Here is a 20,092-nt window from a genome sequence, read left to right on the forward strand (position 1 = left end):
ACTTACCGTTTCATTGTCCTTCATGGTTAGATTTTGGAGTTGATTCAAGAATAGATCCCTCTTGACAATCCGAGAATCTCGAGTTCCCTCTTGGAGCTCGATGAGTTTGTTCCATAGGTCTCTTGCACTCGAGAACGGACCTACCTTGACGAGTTGGTCCTTGGCGATTCCACATTGCAAGGTGACCATGGCCTTGGCATCGGCTTGTGCTTTGCGGAGTTGTTCGGTAGACCACCTTGACGAATCGAGTTCCTTACCTTCTTCATCCTTTGGTGGTGTGAAACCTTCCTTGACTGAGAACCACATGGCAATGTCGGTCTTGAGGTAATACTCCATGCGGCTCTTCCAATATTGAAAATCTGCTCCTTCGAAGTAGGGTGGTCGATTTGTGCTAAAGCCTTCCTTCATAGTCATCCTTGTTTGCTCTTTTGGGTGTTAATCCGAATCAAAGAGCCCCTTGCTCTGATACCACTTGTTGGGATCTTAGATGGCTAGAGGGGGGGGTGAATAGCCTCTTTAAAAACTTAAGCAGAGAGTTCTACACAGAAACTAGTTAGCGCAGCGGAATAAGCAAACTAAAACAAAACGAAAACCAGCACACAAACACTGATACACAGATTTACGAGGTTCGTGCCCCTACTCCTCGGCGTATCCGTAAGGTGGACGACTCCTTGATCTTCGGTAGATCGCACCGGAAGAATTCCGGCTAAAGATCCTCCTTCTAGGTGGAGTAACCTTCCCACAAAGTCTCAAGAAATATCTAAGTTAAAGCACGAGACTTACAGAAGCTCGGTGGCAAAGGAGAATAAAAATGCTTACAACCACGCGAGGATCAGTAGCAGAACAGAGATCGCAGTTCACTCGAGAGCTCAAGAACTTCGCACACAGACTTTTCTTTCAAGCTTTCTTGTTGTTGTTCTTCTCCTCTCACTGTTTTCTATTGCTTCTCAAACCTGATCTCTGCCGTCACCGATCTGGTCAAAAACTGCGCCAATCCTCTTCCTCCTTACGGTTCTCTGAACTCACACCAATGATATCACGATCATCCTTTGGCGTCTTCGAGCTCGAACCAATCCGCAGAGTCAAGCGATCGCAGGATCACGATATCCGTTGATGCGAAATGCACCATCGCTGAAACCAGCAGAAAGACCATTTGTCGCATTCCTCTTATGAACTTAATTTGAAATTAGGCTTGGAATGATACCTGTTAACCTGCAAACTCAAAAGCTAACGGCACAGAGGATTATATCACATAAATGAATGAGGTATATCAAAAGCGTGAAGGAATCGCTGATACAATAACAAATCGAGTGTGTGGATCGGTCACGGACCGATCACGAGCTGGACCGATCGTGCAACTCGATCGGTCGAGGTTATTCGATCGATCGCGAGGACCGATCGATTGAGTGTGGATCGTCCACGCACCGATCCACCCTTTTCTCTTCGCGATCTTCTCCCGATCGGTCTCCCGGCCGATCGATTGCACTCGCTGTGCCATCGAGTGTTTTCGATCGGTCTACAAACCGATCAGATTTCACTCGATGTGCATTGAGTGTCATCCGATCGGTCATCGACCGATCCATAGAACTTCACCGATCGGTCGCCGACCGATCCATCGATTCATGTGTCATCGATCGGTCTACCGACCGATCCAATGTGCCATGGAATGTCCACTTAGGACCCTCTCTGACCTAATCCGGAGAACGAGCTACCGTGCCCTCTCCGAGTCCATCAGGTTCAGAGAACGAGCTACCGAGCCCTCTCTGACTTCGCATGCCAAGTTTCCTTCTTGGACTTTCCAACACCAGATGTCCGATCACCCTTGATCCATCTGGATTTTCCCTTGCCTGGCTTCCTCACCAGGATTTGTACCTAGCTTCACTCACTAGGGTTTTCACCTGGCTTCACTCACCAGGATTTCCAATCTGCCTGGCTTCACTCACCAGGACTTTCCAACTGCATAACATCCCAGCTAGGACTTTCTCAATCAGGTCAACCAAGTCAACCTAGATTAGTAATCAATCTGAGTTAAATATCTGATACAAACTTAAATCAGTGTTAACATCAAAACAACATCCAGGTCAGACTGTATCAACAATGAGTTCCTCTTGGGGTCATTCTCAACCTAGATTACTAGGATACAGTTTTCTTCTATAATCAACAACACACACTATAAATAATACTATTTCCCAACTTATCGGGCTTATTGATTTATCGAGCTAAATCTCACCCATTGATAAGTCAAAGAAATAAATACTAAATATATGCGTTTGTTATTATATTAGGATTAAGAGTACACACTTCCATAATAACTAAGGTCTAGTTCTTTTATCAAGTCAGTATAAAAAGAACTTACCTAAAATGGTCCTACTCAATACACTTAGAGTGTATTAGTGTAATTTATTAGTCAAGATAAACTAATACCTAATTACACTACGACTTTTCCGATGGTTTGTTCCTTTCCATCTTAGTCGTGAGCAACTGTTTATAATTTATAAAGAACTGATAACATGATCTTCTGTGTGTGACACCACACATCATGTTATCTACAATATAAATTAATTGAACAACCACACTTAACAAATAAATGTAGGTATTTGATCATTGTGATTCTTTATTTCTAAATAAATGTTTACACAAAAACTAGGCTTTTAGTATACACTCTAACAGGAATATGACCGGGGTGATGACATTGCGGCTCTACGCACACTCAGACGAGCCCACGAGTCGTTAGAGACCAGAAACCAGGGAAAAAGTCTCCGGGTCAGGCCCTCCGACGCTCAAGTTAGGTACTTTTTCACCAGAAAATACAGAGAAAGGACAAAAAGTAAAGACTAGTGAGAAATGACGAGTGAGTGTACCTGCATGAGGGACAAAGCATCCCTTTTTATACTGCAATAGATGTTTCTGGGACCTGGCGGGTGTCAGGGAATGTCGACTGTCAGGTTTTGTCTGGCGGTGAATGACACGCGACACCTCCTCATAGACTGGCGACATAACCAAAGGAGTGATGAGTCCCGACTATTAGCATATTCCCTGACACACTGATTATTCTCTGACAGACAGTTATGATTCCCTGGCTTGTTTGTCCTATAGTGTCTGGACATCAGGTCTGCATTCCGCGGTTTGTACTCCGACCTGCTTCTATATGCTATTATCCATGATTTGTATGTCTCGACCTGTACACCAGGTCTGTATCCTGACCTGCTTCTGTCCGCCGTTATCCATGGCCTGTACGTTCTGACCTGCACACCAAGCCTGTATCTCGACCTGCTTCTGTCTGCCGTTATCCATAGCCTATACGTTCCGATCTATACGCCAAGTCTCTGTCCCGATCTGCCTCTATTGTTATCCATGGCTTGTATGTTCCGACCTATACGCTAGATCTGTATCCCGACCTGCTTCTGTCCGTTGTTATCCATGGCATGTACGTCCCGACCTGTACGTCTGGTATGAATCCCGATCAGTTTCTGTTGTTATCCATGGCTTGTACGTCCCGACTTGTACGCTAGGTCTATATCCCGACCTGCTTCTGTCTGCTGTTATCCATGACATGTACGTCCCTACCTGTACGCCAGGTCTGTTTCCCGACCTACATCTGTCTACTGTTATCCATGGCTTGTACGTCTTGACCTGTACGCCAGGTCTGTTTCTCGACCCGCATTTGTCCGCTGTTATCCATGGCATGTACGTCCCGACCTGTACACCAGGTCTGTTTCCCCACCTGCATCTGTCTACTGTTATCCATGGCTTGTACGTCCCGACCTGTACGCCAGGTCTATTTCCCGACCTGCATTCGTCTATTGTTATCCATGGCTTGCACATTCCGACTTGTACGCCACGTCTGGATCCTGGCCCACTGTGTTTCGCTCGAGGCCTTTCCTTCTGCGCCCTTACCTGGCCTGTGGGCCTACTCCTTAGCTGTATTTGGCCTGTGGATCCAACCCTCAGCTGTATCTGATCTGTGAGCCCCGTTCTTGATTGCTATCGGGGCTGGATCCTGATTTTTAAGACTATAAACCTACTTGCATTTCTCTAGGATAACCCACAAACAAGTGAATTCCTGTCCAACTTATCATTGTCTCTCTTCAGCATATGTGCTGAACTACCTGAATCCAAATATGCTTCAAAATAGGCTTACGCTTATTCAGCAATTCTATATGAGTAGAGAGTTATGACTTTGGAAGGTACTATGTTCACTTCCGTTTCCAGAGCATATCCTTAAAATGAATTTGGTAATTCATCATCAATCTCCTTATTTCTATAAGAGTCTTATACCTTCTTTCTACTACACCATTCTGTAGGGGTGTACCAGGTGCAGTTAGTTGGGATTGAATCCCTACTTCTGATAAGTGACTCCTAAATTCTCCCAAGAGGTACTTGCCACTACGATCTTACCATAGTGACTTTTACTTTAACATTTCTCCGCATCAGTCTTGTACTCTTTGAACTAATCAAAGTACTTAGTCTTGCGGTACATTAAGTAAATTTATTTGTATCTTGAATAGTTGTCAATAAAATAGACGAAATATTCAATACTACCTCTTGTCTGGATAGTCATAGGATCACACAAATCAGAATGAACCAATTTCAACATATCTTTGACTCCATACCCCTTAGACTTAAAAACTTCTTGGTTATTTTTCCTTCCAAGTAAGACTCGCAGGTTGGAAAAATTTCCACTACTAATGAACCCAAAAGTTCATCAGCTACCAATGAATCCTACTCAAGTTAATATAACCTAGCCTTAGATGCCAAAGATATAATTGGTTCATTTTCGTAGGTTACTTTCTCTTAAAGTTAGAAAATGTGTTACTAATTTCCATTTGTTGCATCATGAGAGTTATTGGATTTATAAATTGCCAACCAACGTACCAGAACAGATAACTTCCCTCTCTTTCTTAATAACAACTTTGTTATTAAAGAGACAGAATATCAAGTTCTTTGAATAGTTTAGAAACTGAAAACTAGTTCTTTCTAAACTTGGTGCGTAAAGACAATTACTCAAAAATCCATGTTTTATTCTTATCAAAAGATAAACATCTCCCACTGCAACAGCTACCATTTTTACAGTAGTGCCCATGTGGACGGTGTTTTAATTTTCATTTAGTTGCTGGGTTTCCAGGAACCCTGCAATGAATTGCGAACATGATTAATGGCATCTGTATCTACACTCCAGGTTCTGGTAGATAACACCACTAAACATGTTTCAACTAATGAATTAAATACACCTATATTGTTCTTAATTCTAAGAAGACAGTCTACCTTAATGTCCAAGTCCTATTTCCAATCATTACAATTGGGACTACTAAGTCTTTTCTATAGTATGACTACTAGGGGATTGACAAACATTTTAAATCCTAAGAATCACAAAAATATTTGGTCAAGATCAACTCCTAAAAATCCCAATGAATTTTGTATGCCACGATAGTGTGAACGTATACAAAATCGAAGAGGAGATTTTATTCATTAATTTTATTATCTCCTCAACTTTACTTTATGACGAATAAAATTAATAGTTGATCTGTCTTTGATCAAATATTTGGTCAAAACTTTTTGAATTTAAAATAACATTGATTCCTCAAACAATATTATTTAAATTCACCAATCCCTCAAACACCGTGAATTTTGCATGCCACGTTAGTGTGGACGTATACAAATTCAACATTTGTAAAAGGAGGGTTTTAACTCATTAATTTTATTATCTTGTCAACCTAACTTTTTGACAAATAAAATTAATAGTTGGTATCATTTAGTCACACAAATAATAGCAGTGACTCCGATGGGGAGGATACTATTAGATGTGTCTAAGTGTATACCATTACTTGACACTAAGTCCATTAATAAGATTATGCCCCTTCCGTTGGGGAAGATCACACGCTCTTAATTAACTTCCTATAGTCATCCAAAAATGGAAGTCTGTTCTAGTGATCCACAAACAAGCTCATCCGTTATGGAGGAAGGCACTCAGAGCCAACGCGCAAGCTTGTTTGCATCACTTACAAACCAGTAATGGAGACCATGGGATTTACTTAAAAATCCCTCTCCCACTTAGTTATTTATAAATGAGGAATTTTAACTATCCTAGCCTACTAAATATGTAAACTAACATGCACACACAGCACAATATAAAAGCAATAAATAGAAAATCTAATTTTCAACTATTATGGCTTTTATCTCTTGTTGTCCTCCATGTGTTGTCATCCCAAGCTGCTGCCATATTTGGCCATTGCCACCAGGTCTATCTGTCACATCCATCTTGCTCCTAGTTCCGCTGCGCCTTTGGTCCTTAGAAGGTTCCACGCTTTGCAAGATTCGATCCGCGACATAAATAGAATTTTACATTTTGATCCTATATTCCTCGAAGGAATGTACATGTAAACTAGATCGAACATAAAATAAAATTTACATTCATCGATCCTATATTCCATAAAAGGAATGTACATGTAAACTAGATCAAAAATAAAATCCTAATAAAACTAAATACAGCTCCTGCTGTATTTTATAATACAATCATGCACACACAATAAATGCCCTTGACATGTCCAAGGGTCCAATCACACACATAATAACTATAAGCCATAATAGTTGGATCCTGCATCCACAAAGTTAGCACATCCTACTATTATCCTGCCTAAATTATGTATGACATGTGCATAATTAAACTAATACCAAATACACAGAGGCAAAACCCTAGCTCTGATACCAATTGTTGGTTGCTACTCGGAAAACCTAGAGGTTGCACTGTACAAAAATTTTGTACAAAGGTCTGAACCTTTTCCTAGCTATCATGTGTTCTTTTAAATTAAATTTTGGATCGCCTGCGAAACTTAACACGTTTGATCCAAAACTTAATCTATTTGTTCTTTTAGGTTTTGACTTGGATCTCCTGCGGAACTTAACACGTTTGATCCAAATCACCTAAGTTATTAATTCCATTAAATATTAATTTTCAAAATTGATTCCCAGTACTGACGTGGCGAGGCACATGGCCTTCTTGGATATGGGAGCAACCACCACCGACTAGACAAAACCTTTTAAGGAAAGCTAATATTTAATTTCCTAAAATAACTTTAGGTCAACCGAAAAGAACAATCAAATCACAAGGAAAAGAAAAACAAAAGAACACTATATCGAAAACAAATTCGAAACACTAGAATCGTATGCCTCTTGTATTTAGTATTATTTCCAAAAATAACTAGTATGATGCGGAAAGAAAAATTACTAGTTATACCTTTTAGAAAGACCTCTTGATCTTCTACCGTATTCCTCTTATAACCTCGGACGTTGTGTGAGCAACGATCTTCCGAGATGAGAACCACCTAGCACCTTCTTCTTCCTTACAAGTTTCGGCCATCAAAACTTCTCCTAGGATGAAGAGGTTCGGGCACCACCACCATGCTCCAAGGGATGCTAGAAAAGAGGCTTCTTTTCTCTCCTTCTTCTCCTTCTTAGTTCTGGCCACCAAAGCTATCTCCACCATGAGAAGGTTTCGCCACACAAAGGAGAGGAGAGGAAAGAAAGGGCCGGCCACACCCAAGGAAGAAAAGAGGGAGAAAAATAATAGAGTTATTCATCCATGAAGGCACCTCTACCCCCTCTTTTATAATCCTTGGTCTTGGCAAATAAGGAAATTTAAATAAAAACTTCCTTAATTCTTTTGCTATTGAAAAGGAAAATTTATTTAATTAAAAATAATTTTCTTTCTCAATTTTATTTGGCCGGCCATATAAAAGCTACAAACAAGGAGAGTTTTAATTAATTAAAACTTCCTAATTTGTCTCCATAAATTTTTATAAAAAATTTCTCCAATAATTTTTATCCATTTATGATTGGTTTATAAAAAGAAAATTTAATAAATTAAAATCTTTCTTTTAAACATGTGGATAAAAAGAAAGTTATCTCTAAAAATTAAAACCTCTTTTAATCTACAAATAAGGAAAGATATCAAATCTTTTCTTAATCTTTTGTAGAAACTTATAAAAGAGAATATTTAATTTTAAACTCTCTTTTAAATCATGAACATGGTTAAAAAGGAAAGTTTTCTTAAAATTTAAAATCCTCCTTTAATCAACAAATAAGGAAAGATTTCAAATTTTAAACTCTCTTTTAAACATGTAGATGATTTACAAATAAGGAAAGTTTTTACCAAAAATTAAAACCATCCTTTTAATCTACAAATAAGGAAAGAGATTAATCTCTTCTCTTAATCTTTTGTAGAAAGCTATAAAAGGAAATTTTTAATTTTTAAACTCTTTTTTAAAATCATGATATTCACATAAGAAATAATTTTAATAAAAATCCTTTTTAATATTCTAGTGGTCGGCCACCTAAGCTTGGGACCCAAGCTTTGGCCGGCCACCTACATGACTCATCCACTTGGTCTTGGCCGGCCCTAGCTTGGGTTCCAAGCTAGCATGGCCGGCCCCATTGGATGGGTATGCGGTGGGTATAAATCTCTATATACTAGAGGCTACGATAGGGACCGAGAGGAGGAATTGGTTTTGGTCTCCTGATAAAATTAAGCATCCCGTGTTCGCCCCGAACACACAACTTAATTTTATCAATAATAATTCATTCCACTAAAGAACTATTATTGAACTACCGCACCAATCCCAAATTACATTTTGGGCTCCTTCTTATTATGAGTGTGTTAGTCTCTCTGTGTTTAAGATAACAAATGTCCACTAATTAAGTAAGTTACTGACAACTCACTTAATTAATATCTAGCTCCAAGAGTAGTACCACTCAACTTCATCGTCATGTCGGACTAAGTCCACCTGCAGGGTTTAACATGACAATCCTTATGAGCTCCTCTTGGGGACATTCTCAACCTAGATCACTAGGACACAATTTCCTTCTATAATCAACAACACACACTATAAGTGATATCATTTCCCAACTTATCGGGCATATTGATTTATCGAACTAAATATCACCCATTGATAAATTAAAGAAAGAAATATCAAATATATATGCTTGTTATTATATTAGGATTAAGAGCACACACTTCCATAATAACTGAGGTCTTTGTTCCTTTATAAAGTCAGTATAAAAGGAACGACCTCAAATGGTCCTACTCAATACACTCTAAGTGTACTAGTGTAATTATATAGTTAAGATAAATTAATATCTAATTACACTACGACCTTCCAATGGTTTGTTCCTTTCCATCTTGGTCGTGAGCTACTGTTTATAATTTATAAGGTACTGATAACATGATCTTCTGTGTGTGACACCACACACCATGTTATCTACAATATAAATTAATTGAACAACTACATTTATCACAAATGTAGACATTTGACCAATGTGATTCTTATTTCTAGATAAATGTTTTATACCAAAAGCTAGACTTTTAGTATACATTCTAACACTGTGGTCTTGACTCCTAACCTCATCATCTTATTGACCCCACGACCATGCACCGTATCAATGTGGATGGTTAGTGTTTCAGTCACATAACATATATAGTCATGGCTTAGTCATTGGTGGGCAATGGACGATTCAACTCACACATTTATTGAAGATTGTTGGTGCCGCTGACAAAAAAAAAAACCCTTGACGTACTTCATCGGAGGGTTTGACCGGGGTTGAGGAGATCCTGGCAAGCCACTCCAACATGCGAAGGCGAAGATAATGTTGGTGCAGATGACGAAGATATTGTAATTAATGCATGGTGTAGGTTGCAACCATTTCTAAACCTATATAGGCATGGATATGAGTATGGATATGGATATGGGTATGAGTATGAGAATGGAGAATTGAATTCATTCTAAAACTTGTGTTTGATTGATGGAAATACAATCAAAATTTTGGAATGAAAGCTAAAAGTTTAGATAATGATGAAACTCATCTACTTCTTTAGATTTTGATGTGAATAAAAATGAAAATTAAGTGTTAGAGGAAAATATTCTTAATATATTTGTTCAATTTTTCTTTCAAATTATTTTCTCTTTCCTTATTCTCTCTCATTATATTTCCTTTATTTTCATTATCTCATCGCACTTTCTCTCTTATCATATTTTCTTTCTCCTCATTTTCTTTCATCATACGATCTCTCTTCTCATTTTCTTTTATTGTACTCTCTTTTTATTCTCTTCCATCATACTTTCATTCTCATTAAACTAACTCTCTCTTCAACTTTCTACTCATGCTTTCTATCTCACAATACACTCTTTTCTTATTTTTTTTCTCATTACACTTCCTCTCTCATTATACTTTCTTTCTTCTCAATCTTTTTCATCATTCTATCTCAAATTTCTCTCTACTCAAATTCTCTTATCACACTCTCCTCATTCCCTTTTAAGTGTGCCATCGGTTTGACTTATTATAGACATTTAGGAGAGAGATCTGCGAAGGCAACTATTGGCCTAATTAACATGATCTACAAATTCGTCCACGTTTGGATTTTTATTTGTTTATACACAAGCAATTTAATGGATAAAAACATTGTGCTCCACGTCTTCAAGCTTAACTATTTGAGTGATTCTGAAACCACTGCCTTTGTCCTTCAGCATTATTCCATTTTCTTTCTTTGTTTTTGTATCTTTCACACATGCTGCTTTGCTTCATTCTTTTCCCAGTATGAGAAGTAGAGACCACTGAAGATTGTGCCCGAGTATATGGACGGAAGCAACTCGTCTGGTGCTGAAACTTGAAGACCAAGACCAAGCATATTTTGGTTCAATATCGAATGCCATTAGTGAGCTAATTTCTTTTTTTTTTCCTGAAGTGTTTTCTCATTGATATTTATGGGGACTTGAGATACGAGTTGTGAAAAATATAGAATGCTGAAAAGAAAAAATCAATGAGTTTTGTTTTCCTGGTCTTTAGCTGCAGAAATGAACTTGAAATGCCGAATAAGATCAAACTTCGTCCCTTCGTGGGTTATGGCTCGCTATCGAGTTATGACCAGGGAGAAAGCTCCGACTGGAAGTAATGATAAGTATTTTTAAAAATATTCTGCTAGTCTATCCATTATATGCAATCTCAAACCACATGCAAAGGATTAATAATCTTGTAGACATTAGAACTAATAGAGAGCTGCATGGTATAGTTTACACAGGCACAGTAGATAATGGTAAGTCAATATGGATGATCGTGCAGTACAAGTTCCTGATATTGCCAATGTCTTCAAAGAAATCATCAAACTTCTCATCCCTGACCATCTGCGAGATTCTGATCAATATCCTCCGCAGCTTCACGCAATGCTTCAGCAAATATTCGAGTGTGTTCGCCTTCTCCTTCAAATGCAGCGGCGAGCTCACTGCGACGATCAGCTCCTCGAGAGAGGAAGAAATCATGAACTCTAACTCCAACTGCGACATCAAAAATGAGAAATTAATTCTAAACAAGGATCATCGTCAATGAATTACCAAAATAAGAGCGGAACTCAAAACTCACATCTTCTGGACTAATACCATGCTGAAATGCTGCGAAGAACGCACCGTGGATCTCCAACTTACGTAGTTTCCTGTGGTTGCCGAAGAATTCTTCCAATTGAATCGCTGGAAAAGTTTCAGGTTCAAGAAAATCGCCAGAATATTCAATGTTAATGACCAAAAGCTCCACCTCAATTGCATTTCGCAGAAGAGTCCTTATCTCACTCCAATACCAGTGTTGACCTTCGATCGACAAATACTCCAGCTCCGGTAGCTTCCCCACATCCACCATCGTCACATTACCTAACGAACACTTGAAATCATTCAACTTGAATTTGAGCTTAATGGATAGGAAAGTTGTGATTTTGGTGTTGTGGAATTCACCTTCATTGTTTGCGATGGAAAGCCTCTTTAACCGGTGATTATGGCCGACTTGAATCCGGAAAAATCCTTGGATATCAAGGTCTTGAAGCCTCGGCGAGTTCAGATTTAGGGAACAATGCACTGTCAAATAGAGATCCAATTTGCATCTCTCCAATCGCTCCAGTTCAATCGAGATCGCGCCTTCCGAACAGCATCTAATCAGGATCAAGTCAGTGAGATGGGGGCAAGCACGCATCACGTCGGCCAAATGTTCGCTGAGAACCATGCCGCCGACCATCTCCAATCTGCGCAATCTCCCGTAGGCGGACAAACCCCAATTGGGAGAAGAAATCAGGGAGGGATGCCAGAGCTTGAGAGACTCTAACCCTTTGGCGAGGCTGACGCAGTCGAGCCCGCCGTCCAACAAGTCCACGCGGAGATCGAGGGAGCGGAGGGATTGGCCGCAGAGGGCGAGGCAGGAGGCGAGACTGCGGCCGGAAAAGGGGCAGTGGATGACGAGATCCTCGAGGGACGAGGCGGCGGCGGAAACCATGCGTAAGATGTCGGCGTCGGCAGGGGTTCCGCCTCCTTGCAAGGCATTGCTGAGGAAGTGGAGGGAAGGGATGAAGGCGGTGGCCTCTCGCCAGCGCCGGGAGACGGGGGAGCAAGCGGCGACGTCTCGGGCGTCGCACAGCCTGGAGAGGATCCGGCGCAGCATGTCGTCTGGAAGCGACTCCATCGTCGTCCTCTCGCCGGGAAAACGACGACCTTTCTTCCTCGTCATCGTTTCCAGGGACATCGAAGAGGTAACGGCGACCTTTTTCGAATTTTTTGGGTCTGTTTTAGAATTTTAGGGTTTAGAGTAAAATTGGCTCTCTGCATCGACATTCGACGCAATCAATTTTAAATATAATTAACATAAAAAAACAATTGGAAAAAGTTTTTTTCATTTTCTCAAATGCCAACGCTTTAACCAGACCGGCCTTAACCCAGGAAAAGACCGACCCGTACCCGGCCCATCATTTAGGCGAGTAAATCATATTCAAATGAACGGTTCCTAAACCTCCTAAATTCTAGGAATTTTTTGATTCATAAATTATGAATGATAGTTTATTGTATGAGGACTTTTAATTTAGATAGATTTTATTTTTAAATAGGTAAGATCCATTCAAATCAAGATTCCCACCTACTTGATCTTCATATAGTAAATCGTCCTTGGTCCATAATTTATGGATCAAAGAATTTGTTATCTCTTAATTCCGTGTTCTCTACCTTCTTCTTTGATATATAAATCATACTTACTCAATTCAATTGTGTATTACTTCTCATTTTCATGACACATAGAAGATTAATTCCATCACTTATTCTCATTTATTCATTGAATAAAAACAAGATAAAATACAAAGAAAAATACACCCATCAAATCATCAATTTCCTTTTCGTCGAGGACGAAATAAACCTATTCCCCTATTGTTGATTTCCTGTATTGGCCTTGCATTCATCGACGCGTGCTGCAAATGAATTTAATAATCCTTAATTACTTTATCTAATAATGATTAAAAAAATTATTACTTACATCGTGAACAGCTTCTCTCAGCCGTCTTACTTGTTCCCTTGACACTGTTCTAACCTGCAAAACCACAACCATCCTTACTAATTAATCTCAAAACATCGATAAAGACTAAACTCTAATCCTAACCTTATACCTTATCAATGATAAGACCAATGTTTTTCGACTTACCTTCTTGATGATGGTCCAAACTACACCTTCAGTGCAAGGGGGTGTGGTTAAAGAGCCCATGTATCTGTAGTATTTCCTGCTCCCTCTCTTTATAACCCTTGGATCCACCAGGCCCACCTCTTCCTCTGCTTCATGTTTGTCTTTGATCATATCGATGTATCTCTCCATCTGCATCAAGAAATTTATTTAAATTTTAGGAGATATTTTAATAGTTTTTCAGTTATATACCCCCGGGGTGATATGCTGAGCACCCCGTGGGGGGACGCCTGAGTGCAGTCGGGCGTCCGGACCACTTCCGGGGGCACTCAGGCGCCTATGTTGGGCGTGAACGGTGGGCGCACAACATAATCAAATCCTATATATACGTGAATGAAGGACCTTGGCGAGGAAGGGTTCACTGCGGCCGAGGGTGTAGAGAATGCCAACGACGGCAGTGCGGTTGTCGGCCGTCTGATGAACCATGTGGAGCTCCATATGGAACCTGCGAAAAGATAGCTCAGATTTGTTGAATTCGAAGAGTTTGGAGATGAAGGGAGGGATCGAGATCGACGCACCTGCGTCCGTTGATGGTGTGCTCCGACGGCGAGTGCCAGTGCAGCTGCTTCAGAGCGTACTCGCTTCCGTTGATTCTCACACTTCCGGCGTTGCCTTCGAACCGGAGCTGCCAGATTGACGATTCAGGATCAAAATCGCATCTTTATCTTTTTGGCATGATCAAAATCAATTTTTTTTTTCATCAGATCACTCACCATGATGTCGTGGCCGCGGTTTTTGAGCACGGCGGGGACGGGGCGGTAGGAACGGCGGAGGCGGCCCAAGAGGGGCAGAACCTGGACGCGCTCGTGGGAGAGGTCCACCGGCGACTGCATCCGGCCTTTGCTGCAGGCCGCCCACTCCTTGTGGATGTGCCCCCAGTGCTCCGGCCCCACCTCGCTCCCTTTCTCGTAGCTGAACTCCATCTCGTCATCTGCAATCAAGCTTTTGATCATAAATACACATCAAGTTCAAATTTTTAAGCCGCGAAGCTTGATCACGTACCGACTTCTTCAGAGATTGCGATGTGAGATTGCAAGAGAAGGACGAACAGGACAAGGAAAGCAGAGAGGGTCGTGAGTCTGATGCTGTGATCCGCCATTGATGACCGCTCTTCAAGAACGAAGAAGAAGAAGGCGCATACATATATACAGATCAGCGGGAACGAAGAGAGTAAGTGAATCAAAAAAAGTAGCAAGCAAGGGAGATTACTGTCTTTCTTTTTGCACATGATTTATTTCTTTATATATATTTTTTTATTGGATGAATTAGATTTCTTGCTTGCACAGCGAGGGTCGGAACAATATTTACTTACATATAAAACTGCTGGATGAGTTGTTCTTCGCTGGGAAGGATACTCATTACATGGGCATTTATTCTTTCTTTTTTCTCTCTTTTTTTTTTCCTTATAATATATTCAATTTTAATTAATCATTTCCGCCTACAAACAACTATCACACACAATGCTATACTTATGAAATTGTTTTATGGAAAGATATTGTAATTAGTGTGCATGGTTACACTAAATAATTAATTCAATTCGGTTGTGTTACCAACAAATTTGAGGAGAGTTCATCCAAATTACCATGACCAAAATTTATCAAATTGGAATGCACACAGTTTTCCTTCAACTGAAAATAACTAACTAATCGAATAGCTTGATGCCGCCGCCTTCGTCTTCGCATTGCCTCACATTCCTCAAAATGGCATGCCCGCCGCCGTCTCCGAAGCACTGCTCCGGCCGCGGAGGCATGAGGTAGCATGGCTCAGGCGACGCCGCCTGCCGACAAGCGTCAGGCGACTGCGTGTGCCGAAGCAGGATCCACGGCCTCAGTCCCCCGAGCCCCTGCGCCACGTACCCGAAGGTCGACCACGCCGTCGTCACCAGCGCGTCGCTGAGGCTGAGCAGCTCGATCTCCGCCAGCGCCTTCACGTTGTGGTCCCGATGATCCGTCTGCTGCGACCCCTCGTGGCTCGGCTGGAATACCCCGACGACCTCCCCCGTCGTCGTCGCCCGCCGGTAGTACGCATCCCTGATCTTCTCCGAGTAGTCCGGTTTCAAGTACGTCACCAGCACCGCCTTCACTTTCGTGTCGATGGATGTCGCAGCAACGGCATTCTCAGAGACCTTCGGCAGCAGTCTCTCGCCCAGCAAACAGCTCATGATCTGCTCCAGCATCTTCTCGAAAGGGACCCAGAAGTTGTCGAAGACCCTGATTTGGACGCCGACTCTCTCGTCGGCTTTTTCCAAATAAGCTCTGTAGTACCTGGTGACGCGGCCCCATACCTCGTTGCTCGGGTGGATAAGGTACCGGACGAGGTGGTGGAATACTGCGGACCGCTCCGGGAACAGCTCGCGGAGCTCGTCGGCGTACTCAGGGACGAGAAACAGAGACGGCACGAAGTAGTGGTCCGACTTCAGCAGCAACCACGGCACCTTCCGCAGCGTTCGCTGCGAGTCCTCGCAGAAGAACCGCTTGTCCCAGTCGCCGTAGTACCACGGAAGATGGAGGTAGACGTAAGATCGAGAATCAATCGAGGCGTCCTTCGACTCTAGCAGGTTTCCGAAGCTTTCCGGCGCTTTGGTGTCAAATCTGAAGAGGTCTCTGATGGGGAAGTCGGCCGGGAGGGCCCACGTTGCGCCGGGGAAGGGCTCGCAGAGGAGGCCAGTGAAGTCGTCTGGGATGTGGAGGAGGAGCACCTTATTGTTGAGCAGGGCGTAGAGGAAGGCGGAGACGATGGTGAGCACTCTGTTCCCGATGCCGTTGTGGGGGATCCAGACGACGTACTGGCATTCGGAGGCGGCGGAGGCATTGCCGCCGGCTGAGCGGAGCACGGCGGCGGAGCGGTCGTAGAGCGCGGTGTGGGGGGCGCACTTGCGGTGGAGGGCCTCGTACTCGCGCAAGCGGTGGAGGAGGTAAGAGGAAGGAGAGTACGGTGACCGATTCCTGTAGATTGCCGCCTGGTATCGACTGAGGCAGGTGCTTGCTTCGAAGTCGGGGGAGAGGAGGCCACCGAGAAGCCGGTCGGCGGAGGAAGACGACGTATAATTTTTTGGACCTTAACAAAAATATTATAAATTTAAAGATCTAATTGAATAAAGGTAGAAATTAGACCTTCAAAATTCTTGGAGTGGCATGTAATAAGTATTTTTCATATTAATATATAATTACTAGAAATTTTTATAATATATATAACATATTTATGTCTAAAATATTATATTTAATTTATCTATGACAAAAACTAAGATTTGGCTTACATTAGCCTTCCTATCACATCTAACAAATTGCCAATTGTTCGTGTGACTTATTAAATTATTATTTTTTGAATAGTTCATCCAATTATCTTTAGGGATTTATTATTCAGGGTAATTAGTCATTAATTCAATTGCTACAAGTTGCCCTTATTTATTACCGGATGGCTCATCTAAGTTGCCTTCCTTGACCCGTTTAATTCGACAAGAATAGTCATCCAATTATCTTTAAATATTTATTATTTTAGTTGATTAGTCATTATCCAATTAAGTATATATTTTTTTTCCTATGTCAAGTCGATATACTAATTCGATTTGATCGCTTTAGCCTCGTTAACCATTTGATCATTCATCTAGTTCACATTCAATTGGCAAATCAACTAATCCATTTGATTTATCTACCCTCCAATTTAATTATATATCTCATTGTGTCTATATATCCCATTCGACCTTTCTAATCTACCCAATGCAACTCAACTTCAATGTTGCTTGAAGTCGAGGATCATCGAGCTTATTAACCCGACGCGGTATTTGGCTCAATCAACTTATCAAATTATTTTAGACAACTTAGATCACTCGACATATATACCTAACTAAGTGGCTAAATCAGATAGGTCGCCCAACTAATTTGCTTTTTCCTATACTCCCCATCCATGGAATTCACAAAAAATTAGAGAATTATAATTTTAAGAAAAAATCACATTCTAAATTTCTCTTTACAAACCAAATACAAAAATTTTAATTCAAATTTTATTAGAAAACACTAGACCAGAACAGTTCACATCATCTAATGGAATCTTTCACCTGCACAGGATATTTCTATTACAAAAAAAATATTTTCTGTAAGTCAATGTTGTCTTGATAATAATATCTTTTTTAAATTATCCTAATTATTATTTTGTAAAAGATAGAACAATAAGAGGCTAGGCTTTTATTGTGAACACACAAATAAATCAATTTGACATACTAAAAACAACATAATTGTTCATAGATTTATTATAGTCTTATATTTATAAAACTTAATTAACTAAAGGATATATGAAAAATAATATGACGAATATAGTAATAATAATTATGGAAATAATAATAATTACACATGTTGAATATGGCAAGTATTGAAATCAATTTATATCATCTTGAATTGCTATATTTGTTTTCATTACCGATTGTATGAAGAAATGCACCGATATAGAATTCATGCAGAAACTATTACGAAGACGGCGAAGCACAAAACACATGGAAGAAGAAAAAAAGAATTAAAAAAAAAAGTAAAACTTATTAAAACCTGATGATCCGAACGCTGCACCTCCGCTACGCGTCTCCGGCGAAGCCAGCCGCAGGTACGTCCCGACCCATATCAGGACAAGCACCGCCGCCGGAAGCAGCAAACGGGCGACCTCGCCGCCTCCGGCGCACGGCCTCGTCAACCTTCTGGCGATGCTCTCCCTCTCCATCTCTCCCTCGTTTGGTAATCGTCGCCGTCTACCTGCTCGCGAGCTTCTCTTATTCAACTTGCCCACTTGGGCATCCAATTTAATTAAGCTACCGCGGAGGTCCTCGCTGCTAATATTTTAATTTGAGGGGGTTTTGTGCACGAATAAATCTATTAAATATTGCGGCGGGGAGAATTTTTATTATTATTTTTTTTACTTCCAACGCGCGCACACGTATATTCACAGGATCCGCTCCAAACGGATCGCGACCAGGTGTGTAAATAGTAGAAAAATTTGAATTAAATTGAAATATTTCATTTTGAAAATTCAAACCCAATTTATTTTACTTCTAGATACTAAAATTAAAAAGAAATATAATTGAGCCGGTGGATGATGGTGCTGCAGGCGGCGATGGAGGCACGTCGAGATTGATCGTCTTGCTTTATGATATGATCCGATTCGACATCATCGAGGGATGTGATGACTCGGTCAAAGTAATCACAACCTATTAATTTCGATCGATTGGATATAAGTCAGACCTGAACCTACTTACTTTTATAAGCACGGCTTCTCAAGATCGATCTTTATTGAGAATATTTCTCAGGTGAGTCTTCTCGGAAGGTAGACTTCCAACTACAAGTACCACAAGAATCTCTAAACAAAGGTCTGACAAAGATTCAAGGGAGATGTTAGGGGTCGACCGAGTTAAGGCTCTCAAATGATACACTTCTTTCCTCTTAATGGAGAGGACACACCTTTTACTGATCTTCATTTTAATAATCGCCATGTCAAATTCGAGTTTTAAATTGGGGTTGATCTAACTCGAATGTAAGAAGGCCAACTTAACCCGAACTCAGTTTGATCATCTGGGCCGAACATGTTGACGTGCTCTACCGTATCATGACCCATCACACCTTTGACCTTTAGTAGTCAAAATGTTAGAAATAAACCAAGCTATAGACGATTGTACTTGGCTTAAGTTGACCTAACCTTTAGTGGATCATGTTTAGCACTACCACGTAATTAATTTATCCTTATTAATCTTATTTGTTTAATCCACGAACCACGTAAGTCGTGCTCCACATGTGAAATGCCGTAAAGCATGATCCGACCCATTTGACACTAAAAAAATTCTCAATGAACTCTGATTAGAATAAGTGATTTAAGGTAATCACCAACCTCTAATTATTGGAATGGCCTCTGTAATATTGAATTAATTAAGTAATAGTAGCTGAACTACTAAAGAGGGACCATTTAAATAAAAAAAATTAAACATATATATTTAGTTCTTAAGAATATTGATTACAAAGCAAACCTAGATTTAAGCATTCGGTCTCATCAAATTAAACCAAACCAGACCAAGCCTAAACTATAATTATGTAAAATCATGAGACCAAATCGGTCACCCATTAATCAGCATAAACTGATATATAAAGGAAGAAAAAGAAAATATAGTAACTATTAAATAGTCTAAACAAGCACGTAAGCAATTAATTCTCTCGTAATTCCAAGGAAACACGGCAAGTGCATTAAGTGCAGTGCAAGAAATGTCGAATAAGTTTAATTAGAGAATTATTAGAGGGCGTTTGGTTCACTATGGGTATGAGTTTGATAGTAGAATGAAATAAGAATAAGAATAAAAATAAAACCCATCAAGTTATATGAGTTTAGTTGATTTTCACAAATCTAGTAATCATTACCAAAATATCATTCTCAAATTCACAATCCAAATACTATTTTTTACTATCATTTCATTCACTCATTTTTAAACCCATCAACCAAACATCCCCTTATTATATGTACTTATTTTTCAACAAAGAATATATATATATATATATATATATATATATATATATATATATATATATATATATATTTTTTTTTT

The 20,092-nt window shown here is 40.2% G+C and overlaps 3 protein-coding genes across 4 annotated transcripts; all 3 read right to left on the reverse strand.

Moving 5' to 3' along the window:
- Positions 1 to 11,000: 11,000 nt before the first annotated feature.
- LOC122040168 (F-box protein At1g10780-like) lies at positions 11,001 to 12,621 on the reverse strand. 2 transcript variants are annotated; one of them, XM_042599514.1, is made up of 4 exons: positions 11,769 to 12,621; positions 11,575 to 11,687; positions 11,407 to 11,510; positions 11,184 to 11,321 (listed from the first exon to the last, which is right to left on the reverse strand). In XM_042599514.1, the coding sequence occupies exons 1-4, from the start codon at positions 12,544 to 12,546 to the stop codon at positions 11,312 to 11,314; spliced, it is 1,005 nt and encodes a 334-aa protein (XP_042455448.1). In that variant the 5' UTR covers positions 12,547 to 12,621; the 3' UTR covers positions 11,184 to 11,311. The 2 variants fall into 2 exon arrangements, with proteins under 2 accessions (XP_042455447.1, XP_042455448.1); XM_042599513.1 differs by having other exon boundaries at positions 11,001 to 11,321; positions 11,407 to 11,687.
- A 486-nt stretch (positions 12,622 to 13,107) lies between these two features.
- On the reverse strand, positions 13,108 to 14,635 carry LOC122040169 (alpha carbonic anhydrase 7-like). The gene is made up of 7 exons (XM_042599515.1): positions 14,527 to 14,635; positions 14,238 to 14,455; positions 14,043 to 14,149; positions 13,867 to 13,969; positions 13,489 to 13,656; positions 13,324 to 13,377; positions 13,108 to 13,258 (listed from the first exon to the last, which is right to left on the reverse strand). The coding sequence occupies exons 1-7, from the start codon at positions 14,621 to 14,623 to the stop codon at positions 13,175 to 13,177; spliced, it is 831 nt and encodes a 276-aa protein (XP_042455449.1). The 5' UTR covers positions 14,624 to 14,635; the 3' UTR covers positions 13,108 to 13,174.
- A 387-nt stretch (positions 14,636 to 15,022) lies between these two features.
- Positions 15,023 to 18,277, reverse strand: LOC122042778 (galactoside 2-alpha-L-fucosyltransferase-like). Its single transcript, XM_042603082.1, has 2 exons — positions 18,060 to 18,277; positions 15,023 to 16,581 (listed from the first exon to the last, which is right to left on the reverse strand). The coding sequence occupies exons 1-2, from the start codon at positions 18,226 to 18,228 to the stop codon at positions 15,167 to 15,169; spliced, it is 1,584 nt and encodes a 527-aa protein (XP_042459016.1). The 5' UTR covers positions 18,229 to 18,277; the 3' UTR covers positions 15,023 to 15,166.
- Positions 18,278 to 20,092: the final 1,815 nt, after the last annotated feature.

The sequence above is a fragment of the Zingiber officinale genome, chromosome 2A (assembly GCF_018446385.1).
Source record: "Zingiber officinale cultivar Zhangliang chromosome 2A, Zo_v1.1, whole genome shotgun sequence".
NCBI classification, from domain to species: Eukaryota; Viridiplantae; Streptophyta; class Magnoliopsida; order Zingiberales; family Zingiberaceae; genus Zingiber; species Zingiber officinale.